Here is a 24461-nt window from a genome sequence, read left to right on the forward strand (position 1 = left end):
GGTGCATTATCAAACTTTTTGTAAAGTAACATTTACCATACCACACCACACCATACCACACCACACCACACCATACCATACCATACCATACCACACCATACCACACCACACCATACCACACCATACCATACCATACCATACCATACCATACCATACCATACCACACCATACCACACCATACCATACCATACCATACATGACATTACAACAAACCAAAGCGCTGTACTAAATAAAACAACAAAAGCATAAAATATTTGCTTCATAAAAACAATTCAAAAATAATATAACAAAGTAGATTGGCTACTGATTTGATTGATATATCAATATAGTGCAGTATAAAACTGATTAAACTCCAATTCTTGAACTCTTGAATTCTTTACGTTTTGTTGGCTAACTTGTGAGAGACAACTGGTATGTTTACCCAAAAATGTTTCCTTATGTTGTTACTTTTAGACTCACATCAGCCAATGTGTTATTAAAATGCATTCTTTAGATCTAATAACGTGTGTGTGTGTGTGTGTGTGTGTGTGTGTGTGTGTGTGTGTGTGTGTGTGTGTGTGTGTGTGTGTGTGTGTGTGTGTGTGTGTGTGTGTGTGTGTGTGTGTGTGTGTGAAGATGCAGATAATAGAGACATGAAAAAAAGTGGAAAAGAGGTGAAACAGAATGATAAATTGGAAGTATAATAACTAAGGGATGCACACACACACAATTAGTTGAGTGCACTCTCCAAATGTGGATTTTGAGACAGTGGGTGTAAGAATGTATGGCTTGTAAGGCAGACCGAGAGTGTGTATCAGTGTGAGAAGTCCATTTGTGCGGCAGCTGGCCTGTATTGTACAGCACATCCAGTCCATTTAGCTTTACACTCTGAAAGGAAAACCTTTATACAAAGGCATGTGGTGATGTCCAGCATATGTTTTATAAGTGCAAAGTGAAAAATAAAGTGGCGAGATGCACTGAGCAATGTGGCGAGCTCCTCTGTGGCCTATAGCCCAGGCCTGTGAATCAATTACAGATTCATTCAGCACTTCTTCTCTTCTGATCTGCATCGCCATCACTTAAATGGCTGAATCCTTTCCTTTTCTTTTTTTTTTTGCCTCTAATGAAGGGTATTCTGTCGCACACAAACACGTGCACGCAAAGCACACACAAAACGCACGCTTGCCCGCATGGTTGTGTGCCACCGCAGCGCCCCCTACCCAGCTGTTGTCACGTGAGTGCCCAGGCCCTAGCAACAGCGAGCGAGAGAGCGAACAAAAAAGAGAGATCCTGGCGAGAGCATGGGAGAGGGGAACGGGTAAAAGAGAAAGAGATGGGAGGGAGGGAGGGGGAGCTGTGGAGAATTAATAAGTGATGAGTCCAACAGTGTGAATTGCTGTTAGTTAGCATTGCTGCAGCGCCACTTTCATTTGCATGGCAGCACCAAGAACAAACCCACTTACTTACGCCATTTCCTCTCCTGCTCTGTTGGTCTTTTTCCTGCTTTCAGTCATCGTTTGATCTATTCTCAACTTTGCACTTGTTTCTTGTTTAGTCAACATAATTTTTCTCTCATTTAGTTTTCTGACTGATCTCCTCTTTTGTGCAGCATCATTATCGTTTTTTTCACATTTGCATGAGCACCTTTGCTTCTATTTGATAATGACATATTGAAAATATTAGCCGTGCACACAGGAGGAATACTTAGTGTCCCTTCCTCTCAACATTCAGGAAGATGGATGCCCTCTCTCTAAGGGAAACTTTGTGGAAGACAAGTGATACTCCAGGGCTCCATAATCCTTTCTTCATCGCTCCACTCCTTCCATTCCTGTCTCCCCGTCTCGTTATTTTCATATGTGTGCCTGTGGATTTCCTGTGAAGATCCAGCTGAAGCTTCTGCACTTGGCTTGACTTCCTGCCTCGGGCTGATCAGCCGAACCAATTCCATTTACTTACAGACCCCCCTTGAAAGAAGTGGAAGAGGGGTTCAGAGTAAATGGGGCAAAAGTCAGAGACAGAAAGGGATAGAGGGCAGGAAGAAGACTGGAGGGTGTGAGAGATGGATGTTGGCCAATGAAAAGAGAAAAAGGAAATAATTGTTTGAAAATAAGAAGGAAGTAAGGGGATTGTGCGACTCCCATGGGTGTGGGATGAACTTCAAAATGCTCACCCTGCCTCCTACAGCAGAAAAATACAGATATAAAAAAAATCAGACACCAAAACACTAACACACACTCAATAGCAACAGCAAACTCCTAGAGGCATGGGCAGACTAGACAAGAATGGATCTCTCCCACGAGGAGAGAGATGGAGAAAGACGTCGAATTGTTTTTACCCGTGTACGGCTCTCAGGCCTGTAGGCCCCTCATCACTCTCACTCCCTCTTCTGTCGCTCCCAACGGCATGTTTCTCTTTATCTCCCCATCTCTCCCTCCATCAATCTCCATCTGCCATCCTCCTCCCTGTCGGGCCAGGCTCTTCCTCTTCACTACTGTCTCCCTTCATCCCTGCCTGAACCCTCTCCACTGTTTTAGGTGTGTCTCATCTCCACAGACAGCAGGAGGACGAGCGGTGACAAAGAATTAAACACTGGCAGGGTAAAAGGTGGGGAATAAAAGGAAGATGAGAAAGAGCAGAAAAAAGAAAGACAAATACCGAATTAAACATTTTACATTAGGTTATATTGACTGATTGATTCATAAAATAAACTCGACGTATATTTATTTATCACCGCAGTTTTGGTCAGCTGTTGCTCCTTTAATTATCACAAAATCGGAGCTGCCATGAAATTCAGTCTAAAATCTGACTGGATGAAAACTTTATGATCTGGATGTTTAAAATTCTCATGCACTATTTAAAATGCAGCAATCTTAAGACAGAGGACAGACAGAAATCTGAAGATTTTGGTCCCCAAAACAGGATTCTGTCTCCTTTTAGAGCTGCAGGTGTTCTGTACCAAAACTGCTTTTTCCACATCGAGATGTTTTCATCCAGTCTGTGGTTTAGTGGGTCCCTTAAAACGCCATGTTTACTGTGTATATATATGTGATATCTCATTATCCAAAATAGATTTGTCTAAAATAGAACAGGAAAAACAGGAAACAGGAATAGAAAATAGGATTGAATTAGTAAAAAATAATGTATAATGACATCAGAGACCATGGTTACTTGATTACATGTTGATCATATCTTCAAATGGAATAACTGGTTCCACAGAAACCCCACTAGAGTAACTTGATTTGACCACTCTTCAGTGCAGAATATCATTACTGAATTTCAAAGTGAGCTACTCCTCTTCATTTTGTTGTCATTAATGGTGACTAACTATTATTTATTTTGATCTTGGAAGGATGAAAACAGAGAAATGACAGAAAAATGGAGTTAGTTTCCATCAGATCCTCTGCTGACAACCTTCTTTTCATTAATGCCCCCCTCCTCTGCTTTTCTTTGTCTTCATTCTTAACAGTTTCTGAGTTTCTTACTCTCCCCCCGCCCTCATCACCCCCTCCTGCTCTGTCTTTCTCTCTGCTGGCATGTTGTGACAGGGTGTAGCAGTGTGTTATACAGGGTTCCACTCGCCAAGTGCATATTATCCTGTAAGGCATAATACTCAGGTTGGAACAAAAGGCAGGCTCTGAAATTACAGCTTACGCCTCTTAGCACTCAGCACAACAGTCTGACTCACATGAAAACATGTGTGTGTGAACTTTATGATTGCCAGTGCACTGGCTGACACTCGTATGTGTGTCGGCGTATTCCAAACGATATGAAATCTCTATAAGGAAAAATATGTGCAACGTTCACACCAAAGCTGAGTTTTACTCTTCATTCAGATGAGACATTTACAGCAAGCGTGTCCAAGCATTTGGTGTAAATTCGTCTTTTCCCACTTCTGGAAAGCCAACTTCAGGAAACTGTTAAAAATTTCAAATTAATGATCAATTTTAACTTTTTCCTTCTATTACAGTGTAGCTAAATAAATAAACAATTTAATCATGAAAACATGTGCTCTTAATCATCTCAAGGTATCTTATTTGTTGGTAAATATGTGAAGCTAATAATTAGCAAATGGACTAGTTTCAATGGATACTATGCAGTTTTGGCTTGCTTTTAGCAACCCCTAGTGTCCAGTTAGTAAAACCAAAAGTGAAGCTTATCTCCTCGATGTGCGCTCAACTTTTTAACACCTCAATCCAACAGCTAAAATGTCTCCTCAGCCTTCATTACTTTCTACAGGAGCGGTTCACCACTAAATCAAACAAACCAGTTGTGTTCATGATTTAAAACATGCAGGAAACATGCAGACTGTAGCGCCAGCAGGTCATTTCCATTTGATTATATTCAATAGGAGTCGGCCCTCCACTCTGAAGTTGCAAGTGTGGTATTTTGGCCACAGACGTAGAGATAGCACATATTGGCTCAAAAAAAATTAAATATGAAAAAGCTGCATAGTACAGATTTATATTCTAAAAGTCTTAATAGAAGATTTCATTGATGCATTTGGTCTGCCACCTTTCCCAACAGAGTTTTATTCTGAGGCGATCCTATGTTGAGATATAATTCAACATTATTGATTGGCAATTCTGCTTGTCCCAGTTATTAAGAACAAATCTGGGAAGGTGACCAGTATGGATAATTATAGGCCACTTGCACTAGCCAGTGTTTTCATCTAAAGTTTTAGAAAGAGTCATATTTGATAGAATTACTGTGTACCTCAGTTCCTTGGAAAATCAGTTTGGCTCTAAGCCAAAATATGATACTGACATGTGTATATACACACTTAAAGAAATGGTAAACTGGTAGAAATAGAAACTCTTCTGTCCTTGTGTGTGAGTGTGTGTGTGTGTGTGTGTGTGTGTGTGTGTGTGTGTGTGTGTGTGTGTGTGTGTGTGTGTGTGTGTGTGTGTGTGTGTGTGTGTGCGTGCTTGTAAAATGGCTCATTTTTCCAACTGAGAAACTCACTGAGCGTGCAGGGGGGTGGGGGGTGCCGTGTGTGTTGTCAATCGTTGCCTCGCTGCTACTCTCGGTCCACGAGGCGATGCCTCCTTTAGACGCATTTTTAGAACAGGACTTGTGACTGAACCATGAAGTCTTTTCTATTTTAATAATTCTCCTTTGGACAAAGCTTTGTAGGCATTTAAATGCATTGAATGTTGTTGCTCACTATATGGCACAAGCTGGGTTTGGTGCCTCTTGCTCTTACACACACAGTTTGTTCCTGACACATATTTAGGCTTTTTTTGTCGATCCAAACAGGAATGACCAAAAGGAGCTGAGAAATGTTTCACCAGCACTTCCTTAAAATTATATTTCAGGAAGCTGAAAATAAACTTTCTGAGCAGCGGCTTTAGCTGAATTCACACCAGCTTTAGCATCTAACATCCTGTGTGTTTCAGAATAAAAGTGCTCACCTATTGCATGTGATTGTGTGCATGTAATACGCAGGAGACATGTTTCCAGACTCCAACTACTCATGTGCACCTGTGTTTTTGTTGAGGTCTCAGCAGAGACACTAGCATATTTGCAGCAACAAATAACAGCTAGCATGTTTTCAGTCCTCCACACACGTACACACACTTAGACATTTATGACCCCAGGAAGAATAGCAACTGTTTTAACAGTGGCTAATGGGGATCTTAATAAACAAACAAACAAACAAACACACAGCCGTGTGTTAACACAACCAAACTATGTGCAATCTCCTTCATACTCTGAATTTTACACTGGCTGAAATAACTCTTTGGGGTACGCAGTACAAAAGAGAAATGGAAACGCCAAAATTTCCTCATTTGTCTTTCTTTCACTTTCCTTCTTCTCTTTTGCAAACACACTTAAAAATGTAAAAAGTTGGTAAATTTAATGCAAAAAGACCTGCCACGTCTCTAAATCAAGCTACTCTGAAGTACAGACAAATACCTTTTGAATGCCTAAAATAACTCCTTTTTTCTTTTCTTTTTGATTTTTCCTCATCTGACTTTCTCTACTACATATGTCTCGCTCCACGGATGAGTCAGAGTCTGTTGAAGCCTACCAGAAGTGAATTTAAATGTTAAGTTAGGGCATTCTAAAAGGCTTTTCTTCTGAAATTAATGATTTACTAGGAAAGCATTGCAGCTATACTTTGAAAAAGTGGCCGAGTCATACATTCGTTTTTTTGATCCGCTGCTACAAACAAGCATGCTGAAAGTAAATGTAATGTGATATTTTCTTATTAAAAGAAAAAAGTGTTGTAAACAATCCTGAAAATAATGATTAGACTGATTTGTATATATTCAAAAAGTAACAAGCTCAAATGTTACATCTTAGAAGAAATAAAGAAGACTGCATTCATCCTTTTCTCCTCCACAGGAAATCGTTTCTTCCTGACCTCATTTGGCGCTTTATATATCTCAGAAGTGCAGAAAGAAGATGCTCTGTCCACATATCGCTGCATCACAAAGCACAAGTACAGTGGAGAGACCCGTCAGAGCAACGGGGCCAGGCTCTCTGTTATGGGTAAGCAAATAGTCCATGTACGCTGCAATAAAAAGAAAAGTCAAGTCAAGTGTATTGAATCAAACACACTCGACCACCTCCAGACCCTACGGAGTCCACTCCGACCGTGCTGGACAGTTTCCAGTCTGGTGAGGTGCAGGTGGGGCACAGCGTGGAGCTGCCCTGCATCGCATCTGGATACCCAAACCCTGCCATCCGATGGTTAAAGGACGGCCGGCCGCTGCCAGCAGATTCCCGCTGGACTCGCCGCACCACCGGCCTCACCGTCTCCGACCTAAGAGTCGAGGACAGCGGCAATTACATCTGTGAGGTCACTAACAGCTTTGGCTCCAAAGAGGTGATGGGTCATCTCAATATTATAGGTGGGTCAGTCATCACTGGGTGTTTTACATGTGTCTCCTGACTTCTGTCACTCCTTACAGGTGACTGTAGGGGAAAGAAATGAGACAAATAGTAATCATGAATGAAAAATGTGAGTATGAACAGGTATGAGAGTGAGTTAGGAGAAGAGGTTTGGGAAAATAAATGGAATTTATAGAAGAGTGAGGTTGGTGGACACTGGGTAGACTGGCTGTAAGGCATGTCATCGTGCAACCCCCAAACCTGCAGTGACAGGATGCGTAAGGTCTCTCTCTCTCTCTCTCTCTCTCTCTCTCTCTCTCTCTCTCTCTCTCTCTCTCTCTCTCTCTCTCTCTCTCTCTCTCTCTCTCTCTCTCTCTCTCACACACACACACACACACACACACACACACACACACACACACACACACACACACACACACACACACACAGACAAATCTGGACACACATACTCTACAAGGAGTCGCCACCCATGAAGGAATACTGACACATGCAGATGCAGTGACACACACACACACACACACATGCTTGCTCACATTCAACAGCCTCTAGCTCCTAACACCAGCTGCTTTATTGCTCACTGACATTTTCTCCCCTCTCTGTCTTTCCGACTTGGTTTTCTTTGCTGCCGCTCAGCACACACACTTAGTTCCACACGAGCATACAAAGGGCCGACAGACAGGAATCAAGGCTGAGAAATAAATAACGATACCTTGTTTTATCCAGCGACACAGATAATGTCCATTTTAGCCCCAAATGCTGACATTTATCATCTTTTAGTGTTTAGGTTCTTAATTCTTTATTTATTGAGATTATCGATTTCTACTTCTTCACTCTGATTACCTGCATTATTATTTTTTTTTTCCAGAGCCACTTCGGGTCACTTTGTCTCCAAAGAACCTGAAGACAGGAATCAGCAGTACGGTCATCCTCTCCTGCGCCGTCCAAGGTTCCCCCCACTTTACCGTGTCCTGGTACCGTAACACAGAACCCGTCATGCCAGATCAGCACTTTTCCATCCAGGGAGCTCACAATGAGACACTGTTTATTTCTGCTGCACAAAAAAGACACTCTGGAGCTTACCAGTGCTTTGCCTCGAGAAAGGGCCAAACAGCCCAGGACTTCTCCATCATACTGCTAGAAGGTGAACAATCACTTATTATCATGTTAATGTGTGTTTAAGAATGTTGAAGGCACGAGGACTGCTGATGAAGTCGGTTGCACTAATGCATTAGGGCAAGGGCTTGTTTTTTATGCTGAATCAAACAATGATTCCACATGGTTTGCAGCACATATGTCCAAGAAAAACTGGTTGCCATGCGTCTGCTTCATGTGTGAAATTGCCTTGCAGCTGCATAGAAATCTGTTCACATAGAAAACTAAAAACTCCTTAAAAATCATAATTAGTGTCTAACATTTTTTGCTGATCTGTTTGAAATGCCTCAGTGTTCTCCAGGATTGAGTTATTTTACATAATGACATTACAGTGTATACGTTAGCATAATGTCAGCCTGGTTGCTTCTTTAAACCATCACAAATAAAAAGTGAGCAGCTGGTTTGCTTTATTTGATCATTTTCCCCAAAAAGGGAAAGAGTGCGTCAAATTATGAGATTTGCAAAAGAAAGTGATATTAAAATTCACTGAACAGACTTTATTTTGTGTTTGTGTCTTAGATGGTACGCCCCGTATTGTTGCATCCTTCAGTGAAAGGGTAGTGGTTCCTGGCGAGCCGTTTTCCCTGATGTGTGCTGCGAAAGGAGCCCCTCCACCCACCATCACCTGGACTCTGGACGACGAGCCCGTGGCCCGGGACCTTTCACGGGTCAGATCCAGCCAGTACACGCTCTCTGATGGGAGCACGGTGAGCTACGTGAACGTCAGCAGCCCGCAGATTCGTGATGGAGGAGTGTATCGGTGCGCAGCACGAAACTCGGCCGGTAGTGCCGAGTACCAAGCGCGCATAAACGTAAGAGGTGCCTGTCTACTTTTCAATATCAGTCATTCAGAGGCTTCTCATAGCCTGACCCCCCCTCCTCTTACCCTGCCCAATATCCCTCCTGTGACCTACTGTGGACCTCTATTTCTATATGTTTGTTTATCCATCTCTATTTTATTTATTTTCACCATCTTAATAGATGTGCCTTGTTTTTGTTTTTTTCCTGTAGTTTGAAGTTTTCAGTCTATTGGTCTATTTATCTTTTTCTGTGAGCACAACTCTTTATTTCATCATTTTTTTATTCATGTGAATATGTGCAAATGTCAATTTACAACAGTAAAGAAAATGAAAAAAACTAGGGCTGGGGGTAAACGATTATTTTTAAAACGATTATTCTGACGATTATTTTATCGAATAGTCGACTACTCTAATGACTATTTATACAATTAATCTAATGATTATTTTTCTATTGCACAGCTAATAAAAACCAAAAAATCTCTAATAAATTCCTCCCAAAAATTGATAAATTGTTACTGTAAGAGAATAAACACTACAGGCCTTCCATTTTGTATAACACTGCTTTTATTGTGTTGCGGTTGGTTATGTTCTGGTGACGTGTAGAACTTGGGAGTGCAGGCTGCTGCCTGAGAGGTGGTTGGAGACGGACTGTCTCCATGCTGCTTTGTTTTGGTCACTTATGTGCGTGAGGCGAGTGGTGTTACGACCCTTCCTGGGGAGTTTGGCTCGTGTGCAAAAAAGAAGGGACAGTAATGTGGGATTTAAAAGTTAAAATGATGATCAGGTTTATTTACAACTACAAAAAAAAACAAATCTTTTCATCCACAGGTTGGGAATAATAAAACTAATTCTGCCTGTGGGGAATTAAAACAAAAGTACAAATAAGTAGGGGTGTCCCGCTGGGCAAAGATTACAGGGTTTTGGACCAAAATAAGAATCTCCAAAGTTCCAAACTCTAAAATATCACCTTGAGTTTGGTTTAACCACCCAGTTTAAACTAAACCGAAAACCCACAACACTCTAAATGTAATAAAAGGGAGATCTGCACCACAAAAAAGATGAACTCTAAACCAAAACGTAACAGCTTATCCAAACGCAAGAAGCTGTTAGCGAAGATGCTAACAGTAGCTTTATCAGCATTAAGTTCAAGTTACCAAGTTTAAATAAACCAAAAATACCAGCAGCAAACAGACCAGCGCGGAGGAGAGACTGCTACCACCAAAACAGCTCTCCTAATGTCTGAAAGAAGCTCCTTTATGAAGGGAGAAACGCTCCCGGTGATGTTCTACATCTGCGGTAGAGACGAAGCAGCGCATTTGACCCCGGAAGTTGTTCGTTGCCGGGAGACGAAGGCGGGCAAAACACGAAAGGAACCTAGTAGCGGACGGACGTGGTTCTGGGTCTTCGGTATTTGGTGGAGATGTTAGTGAAGGCGGAGAAGAGGGCGAACTAGAGGAAAAACAGGCAGATTCCACCTCTATTTACAAACTCCTGGGGATGCAACAAGTGGGCGTGGTAGGGTCGACTACCGGATCTGACGTCGACGAATTTTTAGAATCGAGCCGTCGATGTCATCGATGTGTCGCTACAGCCCAAAAAAAAACACATCCATCCATTTTCTTCTATTTATGCGGGGTCGGGTCGCAGGGCAGCTGTCTAAGTCGTGAGGCCCAACTCCTCTGGAGGAATCCCAAGGCATTTCGTTTTTAGCTGAGAGACATAGTCCCTCCACCGTGTCCTGGGTCTTCCTTTGGGTCTTCTCCCAGTGCAACACATGCTCATGTGCCTGGAAAACGTCACCAGGGAGGCATCCTATTCAGAAGCCTGAGCCACCTTAACTGGCTCCTCTTGATGAGGAGGAGCAGCGGATGTACTCCGAGCTTCTCACCCTTTCTCTCAGGAAGATTCCAGACACCCTGCAGAGAAAAATTATTTTGGCCGCTTGCATCCACATCTCATTCTTTTGGTGACTACCCAAAGCTCGTGACCATAGGTGAGGGTTGGAAACTAAATCGACCAGTAAACCGAGAGCTTTGCCTTCTGGATCAGCTCTGTCTTCACCACAACGAATCGGTACAATGTCCACATCACTGCAGATGCAGCACCAATCCAACTATCTCCCGATCCATTTTCCCTCACTCGTGAACAAGACCCCAAGATACTTAAACCCCACCATTTGAAGCAGGACCTCATCCCACTTCCGACTCAAGACCATGGTCTCGGAATTAGAGGAGCTAGTTCTTTACGTTTAAAAATAAAGTGTAGTGAGAAATGTGGCCAAAAACCGCAGGTCAAAGGATGACCAGACAAAATGAAGAAAGAAGAATGGCATCAAGAGGAGTTCCTTGTGTCTGTGAAGAGGCTGATGGAAAACTGTGGTGACAGAACTGGTGATGTCACTGTCGTCTGAGGTGATGAGGATGGGAAGTGACACCAACGGACAGAGCTGTATCACCGTCTCAGTGTCTCCTTCTCAGCTTCTCTCAGTCCCTTTTCTTGGCCATTTGGTGAGATGTGTAGTTTTGACAAATGGGTCTGCTCTGAGCAAACATGTCAGAATGATCATTGAAGTGAGAATGAGCCCCACTGCCAGAGAAATTCAGGCCCTACATGCAACACAAACTGTCACTAATACTGCCAACACACACACACACATTTATAACCACTCTAAAAGAGAAATAAACCCATATGCTTATACTCTCAATAAAATGCGAGTCATTCACCTCATCTCATTCACTGAGGGGCCGCCAGCAAGTTCACCGAGTCACACAGACATAGGTGAACACACACATTTATACCGTGTCTGCGTCAACACATGTGAGAGTGTGTGTGATGGTGCTACTGAATAATACATCTTTGACTCGTCAGAGCTGTGACTTCAAAGCTCGGCACATGCTGAGAGAGGGAAAGGAGAGCTGTGGGGGCAGGAAGAAACAAAAACAAAGATGCAAAGATATGAACAATGGTGAGAAGGTCAGAGAGAAGTGATGGACGACTGAAGGATGGCTTCCTTCAACTGCACTGTCATCCAGATTTTGGTTGTCAAATGTTGGAAAATAAGCAATGCAGTTACTGGGATCGTAACAATCTGATTAGCCGTTCTGCAGGAATATTTTAGTATTTTCATACCTGCTCTTTGAAAAAACTCAATTTGGAGAAACAAAGATCAGACTGGTGAGCTTGTTCAAAAACGGTCATGGCTGATTAAACAAACATGACTTAGAGCTGAGATGTAGAAAATATATTTTAGTTATTTTTTATTTAACCCTTAATTTGGCAAAATAAATACAACTAAACTGAATCACCACTTTCACTTCCTACACGTTCTTTTCATTTCCAGTTCGGTCCGTCCCCCTCCCTCCCCAAATTCCTTCCTGGAAACCTTCCCATTTTATTCCTAAAATTCCATGATCTGTTTCTGACACCATCAACTAATGATTATCTTTTCCCCCCACTTTTCTGCCTTTGACCACATCTCTCTTTCTTTGTCCTTCTTTCTGCATCTCTCTCTCTCTTTCTCTTTCTCCAAATCAGGCCCTCCAAGGATACGACCTATGAAGAACATCACTGCAGTTGCAGGAAGAAACACTTTTATAAACTGCCGTGTAATTGGGTACCCTTATTACTCAATTAACTGGTACAAGGAGGGACTTCTGCTGCCTGACAACCATCGCCAGGTGGAGTCCCATTCTCTCTCAAGACTGAACAGATACACACTCGCACACAAAAACACGCACACGTATACATATACATGCATGCCAGTTTGCCAGTTTTTTTATGGATTAATTCCTCCATAAGGTCAATTTTCCTTATTAAAAAATAATAATAACACATGGACACCATCACATGTAAAAAACATTTTGCCCATGTTACATTTAGGTAAAACCTGTTAAAAACATGAAATGTGTGAAAAATACGTGACCACTTGTGTTGTGCACACACTTCCCAGGTGAATGTTGAACATTTCGCTAGGGATAAAATGTGAAACTTGATGAACGTTTGCATGTGAAGCCCTTTATATCACATGCACCACACCGCACCACGCACCTGGTAACGTATGTGTGAACATGTTGACATGTCCATCACATCATCCTTTGAGAAGGAGCTCTGCAAGATGTGGTCTTTCAATAGGCCGACCTTCATGAAGTTGAAACGGTAACAAAGCATGACTTTGTCACTTCGATTTTGTTTTGATCAGAAGCCTTTTGGTAATATTCAGTCATTTTAACTTTGCCTTTCATGTTCGCCTCTAAATCACTGCTTTACAATGAAACTCTGCAGCACTGAAGCTAAAAAAAATTCCAAGGACACACAAGAGAAGCCACAGAAGAAATTAGAAATTCTATTTAATGATGTAATGTATGTTTGCACCTTGCCACCAAAACATATTCCTAGTAGATGAGCCTCTCATCTACATGGCAATAAATTTGATTCTGGTTCAGATTCGATGTAAATAAAAAGCTCTGTCTCATGATTAAATGTATATGCTTTAACGATAGTAATACATGACTCCTGTATGTTCAGGTGGTGTTTGAGAATGGGACACTGAAGCTCAGCGATGTTCAGAAAGGCATGGATGAGGGTGCCTATGTCTGCAGTGTGCTGATCCAACCACAGCTCTTCATCACACAGACCGTTTACGTCACTGTCAAAGGTCGGAAACTGAGTTCATGTCCATACACACCATACCTGGCTTTTACACATGTTTTTATCCCTGAGATGTCTAAATCACACCTGCTTGTTTGTCTTTTTACTACATCCAGGGACTAGCCCTCATTTGTACACAAGGTACCGTTCATTCAACATCTCTGTCCTGTTTTGTCTTCATTCAAAGCTTTCTTGACAACGTTTGAGGTCAAAGCTTCAGCACAATGGCTGGTTTTGGTAGAGTTTAACTCTGACTAATGTAGGAGCTGTAAAGTGCTAAACAACATACTTGTGAATGGTGAGACAATTCCTTTAAAGGCGTCTTGGAGTTTGTTTAGGCAGCCATATTGAGAAATTATATTTTTACGCGCGACGGTGGCACAGGAGTTTAGTGCTCGCCCCGTAATCGGAAGGTTGCAGGTTCGAGCCCCGCTCAGTTTGTTGCTGTCGTTGTGTCCTTGGGCAAGACACTTAGCCCACCTTGCCTGCTGGTGGTGGTCGGAGGGATCTGTGGCGCCAGTGCTCGGCAGCCTCGCCTCTGTCAGTGCGCCCCAGGGCAGCTGTGGCTACATCGTAGCTCATCACCACCAGTGTGTGAATGTGTGTGTGAACGGGTGAATGACTGATTGTGTTGTAAAGTGCCTTGGGGGGTTCCAGGACTCTAGAAGGCGCTATATGAAACACAGGCCATTTATCATGAAAGAGCCCTGCATAGTAGGATCCCTTTGAGGATTCTACTGTTTAACCTGATTAATGATGGATGAAAGCATGCAATCACTATCTAGATGTAACTAGCCCGTTACCTTGGTGATGCAAATGATAACTCTGCCACCATTTCTGAGGATGGGGTAGGTGGTGTCTGAATTGGGTTTTGGTTGAGGACTGGAGGAAGATTCCTCTCACACCCAGTCAGCAAGCATAGGTGGGCCCCATATGGGCAAACCGTATGAGTGCCAACAGGGTTTGCCCACATAGATTATACCTGGCCCAAGTATGAGTCAAACTATCTGGGTCCCTCTGAAAACCCATGTAGGGCCTGTTTAAATCTATGTGGGTAAACCCTTGTGGAGCCATCATGGTAACCACACCCAAACCCTGTTGGAACCCATATGGTTTGTCTAAATGTATCCATATGAGGTTCACCTATGCACCGTAGCTGGGACAGCCATCCAAAATGTAAATGACTATGCTAGTTAAAATAATATATAACACACGTGCTTGTTAACAGTGTTCGATGGGTTCAGTCCGATTGTGAACTCTAGAGCTTGGTAGGGCTTGAAAAGCCTTCAGTTTTTTGGGGTTCAGTTGAGGTGACTCTCGTTACCAAAAGGTTCTCGTCTTCTTACCTCTTACAGCCATTGTGTGTATTTTTATGAAATCTTTACAATTTCTGACATTGTCAGTCTCCCTATAAAGTCTGTGCTTCTCCTGCACAGAATCCCAATTCAGGCCATTCTTGGGTTAAGGGTTTTGTTTTTTCTTTAAAAGTCTTGGATACCAGATTGGGTGTGTTAAGGATGTAATTCTGTCAACAGCAAATACCATAAAAGAAAAATGAAAAGGTGTACATGTTCTAAACATCTTAGTTTAGCTGTTGAAAAAAGCAGTGATTGGCAATGCTTTAAAGGAGTGTTAGTGAAACAGAAAGAGAAGAAAGAACAAAGTTGCATGCATTACCTCTAATAACCCCTGATTAAGGAGCGGAGTGGCCAAGTGCAGCCTCTCAACCACTCAGCAATTACATAGAGCTGGAGTGCTACTGTATAAGTTTATGAGGGTGCATGCTCTGCTCATGCATGGTGTGAATGAAACGTGCGTGTGTTTGTGTGTCTGAGTGTGCATGCATGCATGCATGCGTGTGTGTGTGTGTGTGTGTGTGTGTGTGTGTGTGTGTGTGTGTGTGTGTGTGTGTGTGTGTGTGTGTGTGTGTGTGTGTGTGTGTGTGTGTGTGTGTGTGTGTGTGTGTATGTGTGTATTGTAAATGTTTGAGTGTAATGTCTCACCCGGTTCTCAGCTGCAGCAGAACAAGATGTTTGTTCCAGGAAGTCACAAGTGTGGGTTGTGCATCTGGACGTGTGTGTGTGTGACATTGTCAGAAACATGTACATTTTGTCCGTCCTCTTCATACCATAGTGTCCCTCTCTGCATACATCTGCACATGCATGATCACGTATGTGAAGAAGAAGAAGAAGAAGAAGAAGAAGAAGAAGAAGAAGAAGAAGAAGAAGAAGAAGAAGAAGAAAATATCATTTCTATAGCGCCTCTCAAGATAAAAATCACGAGGCGCTTCACAAAAACAAAAAATGTAAAAATATAAAAAAGAATTTAGAAAATGGTTCAAAATATATTTAAAATGAGCAAAAAATAGACAATTGTGATTAAATCAAATGTTAAGAAAGAAAGAGTGAATGGGAAAGAGGGAAATCAGTGGATCCAGAGGAAAGTGGTGGGGAGAGCTGAATAAAGAGAGAGTGGTGAAGAAGGTCATACAAAAGCCAACTTGAACAAGTGAGTCCAGCTGCTTTTTAAAGGAGTCCACTGAGCTCACTGATCTCAGGCTCAGGGGGAGAGAATTCCAGAGTCTGGGGGCCACAGCAGCAAATGATCTGTCACCTTTGGTCTTTAGCCTGGTGCGCTGCACAACCAGTAGCCTTTGATCACTGGACCTCAGGGGCCTGCTGGGTGTGTCGGATCTAAGAAGATCACAAATGTAAGATGGTGCTTGTCCACGTAAGGCCCTATAGACCAGAACCAGGATCTTGAAATGAACGCTGAAGTTGACTGGCAGCCAGTGAAGCTGGAGGAGAAGCGGGGTGATGTGGGTGTGTTTGGAGGACTTGGTCAGAAGCTGAGTACAGGCATTCTGAACCACCTGTAGACGGTTCAGGGAGGTTTTGCTCAGACACGTGAAAAGAGAGTTACAGTATTCTAAGTGTGAGGAGATGATGGTGTGGAGAACTGTCTCAAGTTCAGAGTGGGACAAAATGGGACTCAGCTTTGCAATGTTCCTGAGATGGAAGAAGGAAGAGTGAACAAGAGAACTGACATGAGAATCCAGGGTGAGAGCTGGGTCAAAGGTCACGCCAAGATTCCTGACAGAAGGTTAGGTGTGAGAAGCAAGCTGACCAAGAGAGTATCTGACTTTTGGAACCAGCTTGTCTGTAGCACAGATGAGGATCTCAGTCTTATCTTCATTCAGCTGTAGAAAGCTCCCAGCCATCAAGGTTTTGATAGAGTCTAAGCAGGTGTGTAACAGCTGCAGCTTAGACATCTCATGGGGCTTAAAGGAGATGTACAGTTGGATGTCATCTGCATAAAGATGGTAGGAGATTCCTTTGAAGGCGCTCAGGATGTGCTGAAGAGGAAGCAGATAGAGGAGGAAGAGCAGAGGCCCCAGCACAGAACCTTGTGGGTTACCATGGGTAAGAGAGGTGGTGGAGGACCTAAACTTGGAGACGGCCACAGAAAAGGAGTGCTCAGAAAGGTTAGAGGAAAACCACTCCAGAGAAGTTCCTGATAGGCCTACCCAGTCTCTCAGCCTCTCCAGTAGCACGTGATGGTCAACAGTGTCAAAGGCTGCAGTCAGGTCCAGCAGGACCAGAACAGAACAGACCCCTGCATCACTGTGAGTCAGAAGGTCATTAGAGACCCTAAGAAGAGCTGTTTCAGTAGAATGAGCTCTACGAAAACCTGACTGGAAGCTATCATAGATGTTATGTTCATCAAGAGCAGCTGTGAGTTGTTTAGCCACAACCTTTTCCAAGATCTTGGAGATGAACGGAAGTTTAGAGATGGGTCTGAAGCTGTTATGGAGAGAGGCGTCAAGACTTGGTTTTTTAAGAAGCGGGTGGATTACAGCATTCTTAAAGTAAGCAGGGACCTCACCAGAAACCAGAGAAGCATTAATAATAGAGAGCACCCTGGGACAGATGGACTGAAAAGCACTTTTAAACAAAGATGAGGGTAAGATGTCGAGGGGGCATGCAGAGGTCTTCATAGAGTTAACTAGTTTGGTTAACTCAGGCAAAGAAACAGGAGCAAAGCTATCTAGGATGATGGGCCTGGTTGGAGTCGAGAGAGGCAGTGATAAGGCTGAAGGAGAGATGCTAGATCTAACCTTATTGACTTTGTCCACAAAGAAAGACAGAAAGTTCTCACAGGCTGCAACAGAGTGGATGGAGGCTGTAGGAGAGGCAGGAGAGACGATACTGCTGATGGTGTTAAACAACACCTTGGGGTTCCCTTTGCTCTGGGACACCAGGTTGGAAAAATAGGAAACCCTAGCGTCTCTGACTGTGGAGTTAAAGGATGTCAGAAGATCCTTTAGGTGCAGCAGATGGACGTGGATATGGGTTTTCTTCCACAAGCGCTCGAGTTTTCTGGATTGGCGCTTTAGGCTGCAAAGGTTGTCATTAAACCAGGGAGTAGGGTTCACTGCAAGAACTGATCTGGTTCTGACAGGACAGATATTGTCCAGAACGGAGAGGCAGTGCTCGTTAAACTAAGAAGTTAAGGAATCTGGGTCGTTATCAGAAGAACAGGGTGGATCAGAAAAATTGCTAGAAAACGAGAACTAACCATACGGCGAGCAGGAGGTGGGGACGCAGAAACTGAAAAGTTAAAGAAAATGCAATGATGATCTGAAATATAAATGTCCTCAGGACAAACACTGTCAGCATTTAGACTCAGGGAAAAAACAAGGTCTAGAGTGTGCCCCCTGGTGTGTGTAGGGCCAGAAACATGCTGGGTAAAGCTGAAGGAGTCCATAAGGCTGGAGAAATTCATGACAAAGTGATCAGAGGGATCATCAACGTGGATGTTAAAATCACCAACAATCACCAGTCTGGACAGCTTCACAGTGGAGGATAGAAAGTCACCAAACTCCTGAAGGAAGGAACTGTTTGGACCAGGTGGACAATAGACCACAGCACAGTTGAACGGGTCCTTACACCCGACTTTAATCAGCTGCAGTTCAAAGGAAGCAAAGTGACCAGAGGTTGTAGAGCTACATGGAAGATGTTCTCTGAAAACAACAGCTAGGCCTCCACCACGACCAGAACCCCGGGGCTGGCTAAGAAAAGAATAACCACTCGGGCAGAGTTCAATCAGACCAGAATAATCAGATGTTTGCTGCCAAACTTCAGTCAGAAACAGAAAATCCAGGTTTTTAGAGAGAATTAGATCATTGAGCAGGAAAGACTTATTGTTAACAGAGCAGAAATTTAATAGAGCCATGCAGAGTGAGGTGGAGGAATCAGAAACTACAGAAACAGCTGGAGTGGACGTAAATTAGCAGGGTTAGATCCATGGTGTTTATAAAAACCACTTATGGAGGGAACAGGAGGAGAAACCACTGAGGAATGAGGATAAGCCAACCTGAAAAAACTTGGATGGAGAAACCGCACCGCAACGCGGCCTGGCGGGAATGCAGAAGTGGCGCTCAAGTCGCCAAACAAAGGACAAGAAGCTAGAAGATCACGCCGATGTTTACTAGATAAACCACGCTTTAAGAGAAGTCTTATTCTCGCCTGGATTCCTGCTCGTTTACCTCTTTTCCTCCGACGTTTTCCCGGGGCCGGATGAACATCGCTGGAGGCGCCCTGGTTGGAATCGTCATTTGGCTCAGGTGAAGTGCGCCACTCAGATAAACAAACAGGATGGTAAATCCTCGGTGCATCTTGGGCGATCGTGAACGAATGAAAGGACAAAAGAGTCTAGTGATCATAGGAGATGGTAGCAGGGACACTACTGAAGAGGATCGCAGACAGGAGCAAGGTGGAAAAGAGGAGGTTAGTGGAGAAAAGTTTGAAAAAGTGGCCGGCGACTGCAGCTAAGCCAAGCACAGGCGCCATCTTGTTACCGACTGGAAGCGGAAGTGATGTGGATGTAAGAGTGTGTGCCCATCACGTTTCTTGTTTAATTAGATGAATGTGAACGACGCCCAGATTAAATCTCTCAGATGTCTCAGTCAAAGACCACACCCCCAATCCCCCCACAACAGCCTTCCCACTCTAAAACTATCTCCATCACCTCAGCAGGTATCCATAGAAACACTGTTCATTCCCCTATGGATAGGGCTCTAATTAGGGCAGCTATTATGGGCTGGCTTTGGCAGGGTGGGGTGGGGTGGAGTGCAGGGGTCTGTAAAGGGCGTGGGTGGCTGCAGAGCAGGTAATGGGATTCATCGGTGCTGAGGTGCATGTTGTCCATGGAGTAGAAGATAGACTCAGGAAACCATGTTTTTGATCCCTTGAAGTCACGTAGAATGGTGTTGCAAAAGTTTGGAAGTCAGAATGTCATCTGAAAATAGTCTCTCTCTCTCTCTCTGTCTCTCTCTGTCTCTCTCTGTCTCTCTCTCTCTCTCTCTCTCTCTCTCTCTCTCTCTCTCTTTCTCTCTCTTTCTCTGTCTCTCTCTCTCTCGCTCTTAAAAAAGAAAAATTCAATACTCTATGCTTCTTTTCCTGTTTTCCCATTTCCACTACTTCCTCTCCCTATCAATCCCCCTGAATTGTCAAAACGATCTCTCTACTTTTTTGTCCTTCACATAAGCATATATTTCTCCTTTTTTTTTTTTTTTTGCTTTTTACATTTTTCACACCCAGACAATTAAAATTTTTAATATTTTTATCCTCTATTCATTTTCTGCCCTCAGTTCCCCCACTGATCCAACCATTCGACTTCCCCCCAACTTCCATCGGTAAGCTGATGTACATCGCCTGCGTGGTGTCTTCTGGAGACATGCCCATACGTATCACATGGCGTAAGGACGGCCAGGAGATTGTGCCCTCTTCAGGCATCACTATCGACACGAAGGAGTTCATGAGCTCTCTGCAGATCTCCAAAGTGTCACTCAAACACAACGGCAATTACACCTGCATCGCAAGTAACGATGCAGCTACTGTCAGCACAGAGAGGCAGCTCACGGTCACGGGTAAGAACATATCAAGTACGGGAAGATTAAATATGAAAGTGTTCATTTGAAATAGGTGTGCAAAGAAGAAGGGGCTTCAGTATTACCCTGAAGACAAGGAAACGCAGAGATAAAAAGATAAAAACTGAGGCACCAGAGGCCGATGTGCACCAGATCTTTCACTTCTCATTTTAAAACTTTCTGTCTATTTATTTTTACCCTGCACCTGATTTTTTCAGCAGCTTCTCTTCGCGACAAGAACTCACAGTTCATTTAGATAATAAATGTTAACAGTTAGAAATAACCGTCAATCCCTAAACCCTAAAAACATCAAGTGAAAGCCTCAATACCAGCAGCAATGTCTTTATTAAGGGTATAAAACCAAACGTTTTCTGTTTTGCTAATTTCATTTAAAGAGAAAATGTTCTCTTGGCCTATAAATACACAGTTTTCCTCATCGAGACAGAGAGCAGCTCAGAATGAAAATAACACACCCCAGATAACACATCAACCTAAGTGATTGTTACAAAATCAAGTAAAAAGGTCATCAGACCATGTTCTTAATAAAGTCACTGCAAGAATCATCCTTACAGGAGTGGGTGATTCATTTAATCGATACATTTGCAGCGGTCTCTTGCAGGAATGAGTGCCTCGTAAGTCGTTCTCAGTGGAAAACAAATAAACAGGTGCACCAATTCTCTGACCTAAAAGTGACCCACATCACAACTTAGCTTCAGACGACAGGCTTTGAAGTTCTTTTTACTGATATTTGGACATCTTGCCCCAGATTGGACAACAGCAATGCAACTGATTTGCAGTGTGGATGTTTTATCTCCACAAATAACACAAGTCTGGAGGAACTCCTGCCATGTGGTGAAGTTGCCAATGCTAGTGGTTGCTAAGGCTAACGAGACAAGATGTTATCTGCTGATCCCTGGATGTTAAAACAACAACAGCATCTGAATCAAGATGGGTGAGCCCATGAACCAGTCGCGGCTGGTGAACTTTTTTTATGGCAGGTTGCATTTTAACAGTTGTGCCAAGAGATTTACATGCCCTATTGTTGGAAGGTGCATATGAGTAACAAGCTCACTTTTTTTATGTTAACCCAATAACAGCTGCTATGCCAACATGATGGGCAGAACAATACGCTAACAGCTACCACCCTGACAGAGCACTGGAAGCAGCAATTACAGTAAACTTCTTTACTGAAACACTGAACGGCACTGCGGTCCCTTTCCTCAAAATGGAACTGCTACTCACAGTGCTAAATTAACACCAGCCATAAATATCACTATCAGAACATTAAACAACAATCAACACATCCTTAGTAAGAGATCCCCAACAAAACACATGAAAACACATCAAAATAGAACAAAACACCCACAATGCACCTTTCATGCTGCCTGTTCCACAGTGGGCAGAGTCACTACACAGCATACTACAAGCAGCAAAGTTGGTCAAAAAACATGCTTAATATTCACTAATATATGCCAACTGAGAAGCAAAACGAACTAAGCTAATTTCATGAAGTCAAACGCTTAAATTCAGTCTTACCTTTGCTGGTTTATGGTCTTAATAATCTGTATTATAGTACAAAAATCCACCTTTTAACCTGCTGGAGAGTGTTTATAAGCCTCTAATGCCACATTCCACCATTTTCCAGTTCTTCATAATAAAAATAAAAAACTCCAAGAGATGTACTCAGCTGTGCCACTACAACAAAGGACAGAGAACTGTGGAGAATTTCCAGTTCTGTCCTGACCTGAGCTGAGACTCTGCCCTGCTGGCGTTCTGTGCATGTGTTCGCAGTTGCAATACCTTAGTGTTTAAAAGCACTTCTATTAATTGTATTGGAGGGTGATCCAGTGTGCACGCGCCAGATACAGTGTCAGTCTGTGGTAAAGATTGCTGTGCCCAAAAGAACAGGACGATTTGGTCGTGGTAAAAGTGAGAAATAGCATTACTACATAAAATAAATGCAGAGTTTACACAGCACTGTGCATAGTCTGTGTGATGCATGTTCAGTGTGAAAACTCAGAGTGAACAATCATAATCAGTCGCCCACATCTTTAACAAGATTGTTATTGCCAGACAGATGTTTGTGAGTTGATTCTATGAGAAATGTCAAGGCCAGCGTCTATTTAATCTTTCATCGCATGTAGGATATTATCAGGATTTGATGATACCGATCTCACACAGATTGACATCTAAGTCCTTTACGGCTTTTGAGAAAATCCTGTATATGTTCTAACCTTAAGATTCAAGTGGTTTTGCAGCATGTTTACTGTGCTGCTGCTGTTTTCTCTCGTGACTTTCCAGTGCCTCCTCGATTTGTTGTGCAGCCCAACAACCAGGATGGGATCTATGGAAAAGCAGCAATCCTGAACTGTTCTGTTGATGGATACCCTCCTCCTAAAGTCATGTGGAAGCATGCCAGGGGTGCATTAGGTACCATCTTTCATACTTTATCTAAGCTTGCATGTGTCATGTGACTTTGTCAGCATTTTTCTCCTCACACTTTGGTCCATACAGCCCAAAGTAAACTATCCTCAAATGTCCCGTTTCTGTCTCTGTCCTTCTGTCCAGCGGGCATCGGGAACCCTCAGCAGTACCACCCAGTGCCTCTGACAGGTCGCATTCAGATCATGAACAACGGCTCGCTGCTCATCCGACACGTTTTGGAAGAGGATCGCGGCTTCTACCTCTGTCAGGCCTCCAACGGGGTGGGCTCAGACATCAGCAAGAGCATGGTCCTAACGGTTAAAAGTGAGTACACAAACACACACCAACACACACTGACTTCTTCTGCTTTATCATCCTTCATGTGCTTACTCTCACTAAATGTATCAAACCAGTGAAGCAGCTCGCAGCGCTCTCCCTGTGGACATGAACACACACACACACACACACACACACACACACACACACACACACACACACACACACACACACACACACACACACACACACACAAACGTATATAGATAAATTAGTGGAGTAAAGGTGACCATGATCATAAGCGAAAACCCACAAAGAAGCAGCAAGAGTGGGAGGGGAGACTGTGTTCGTGCACCTGTGATAGGCAGCGAGAAGGCAGCTGAGCGATTGATCTTTCGACTCCAGGGAGCTCCTCTTGACACAATCAAAAAGACTTTGAGCTTGATCATTATCTGCAATCGATCGCTCTATCCCGCTCTGCCTGTCAATAACACCTCAGGTAAAGCCATAAAAATGAAATGGAAAATACATAAATACAAAACACAAAGATTATCTGTTTCAAACAAAACAATATGTGAGGCCAAGGAATTATGTAGCGTGTGCTATGTTGATCTTACGGTTCAGCTGTAATCACAAGAGAGAAGTCAAGTTTAATATCTCACAGCTTTTGACACTAGTGCACACAAACCCCACATAACAATGTGTGCGTAACGGTGTCTATTGCTCTCACCGTGCCTTTCCTTTCACAGTGTCGCTTCTCTCTGGTTCACTCCCCTCTTCCTCCTTCACGTGTTAGTGTTATTGATTGAACCGTTCCTCCCCTCTGCCTCCGTCAATTCTGTCTGTTTCGGTCAGCGGAGAAGAAGGAAAAGCGGAAAGGAGGGAGGGTGAGATGAATAAGTGATGAAAACAAAACAGCACAACCCTCCTCAGATCAATAACGAGTGTGTGTGTGTGTGCGTGCGTGTGTGTGTGTGTGTGTGTGTGTGTGTGTGTGTGTGTGTGTGCGCGCGTTGGACTGAGAAGATTAAGTGTGTGTGAGGGGGCTTGTGTATAAAGTGTACACAGACACGGAGTGTATTGTTTTTGCCTCTTCATTTACCTACACCCTAATGTTAACTATTGGAGAATGAGAAAGGAGGTTTATTGACTTTACCTCATTGACCACAGCTCTTCATTACTCTAATGCAATGGAACTCAGCCACTCTGAGCTCCTCCTTCTTTAACTGCCAGCTGTCCTCCCCTTCTCCTTCCTGCTCATTCCCTTCTTTGTTCTTTTCAGGTAAATCTGAATTATTATTCACTTATGCTGTTGTTTTCTCTCACTTTTTTAATCTGCCTCCATCATTAAACATCTTTTTTACCAATATATTTACCATATTTCCTTCTTTTTA

The 24461-nt window shown here is 43.1% G+C and overlaps 1 protein-coding gene and 1 long non-coding RNA gene across 4 annotated transcripts in view; one reads left to right on the top strand and one right to left on the bottom strand.

Moving 5' to 3' along the window:
- dscaml1 (Down syndrome cell adhesion molecule like 1) overlaps nucleotides 1-24461 on the top strand; it is a 152528-nt gene that overhangs the window by 87387 nt on the left and 40680 nt on the right. For 2 of the 3 annotated variants that reach the window (XM_015951485.3, XM_015951486.3), the window contains exons 4-12: nucleotides 6328-6474; nucleotides 6558-6836; nucleotides 7703-7978; nucleotides 8509-8808; nucleotides 12324-12466; nucleotides 13314-13443; nucleotides 20089-20367; nucleotides 22669-22797; nucleotides 22936-23115. In XM_015951485.3, the coding sequence (XP_015806971.1) occupies nucleotides 6328-6474; nucleotides 6558-6836; nucleotides 7703-7978; nucleotides 8509-8808; nucleotides 12324-12466; nucleotides 13314-13443; nucleotides 20089-20367; nucleotides 22669-22797; nucleotides 22936-23115 (1863 nt within the window). Of the gene's footprint in view, nucleotides 1-6327; nucleotides 6475-6557; nucleotides 6837-7702; nucleotides 7979-8508; nucleotides 8809-12323; nucleotides 12467-13313; nucleotides 13444-20088; nucleotides 20368-22668; nucleotides 22798-22935; nucleotides 23116-24461 lie in introns of those variants that run through there. The other variant, XR_008563776.2, reaches the window with a different exon arrangement.
- Nucleotides 507-24456, bottom strand: LOC139062514 (uncharacterized). Its single transcript, XR_011516054.1, has 2 exons — nucleotides 23423-24456; nucleotides 507-6900 (listed from the first exon to the last, which is right to left on the bottom strand). It is a non-coding gene; the product is annotated as an uncharacterized lncRNA (long non-coding RNA).

Source organism: Nothobranchius furzeri, chromosome 13 (genome assembly GCF_043380555.1).
Source record: "Nothobranchius furzeri strain GRZ-AD chromosome 13, NfurGRZ-RIMD1, whole genome shotgun sequence".
NCBI classification, from domain to species: domain Eukaryota; kingdom Metazoa; phylum Chordata; class Actinopteri; order Cyprinodontiformes; family Nothobranchiidae; genus Nothobranchius; species Nothobranchius furzeri.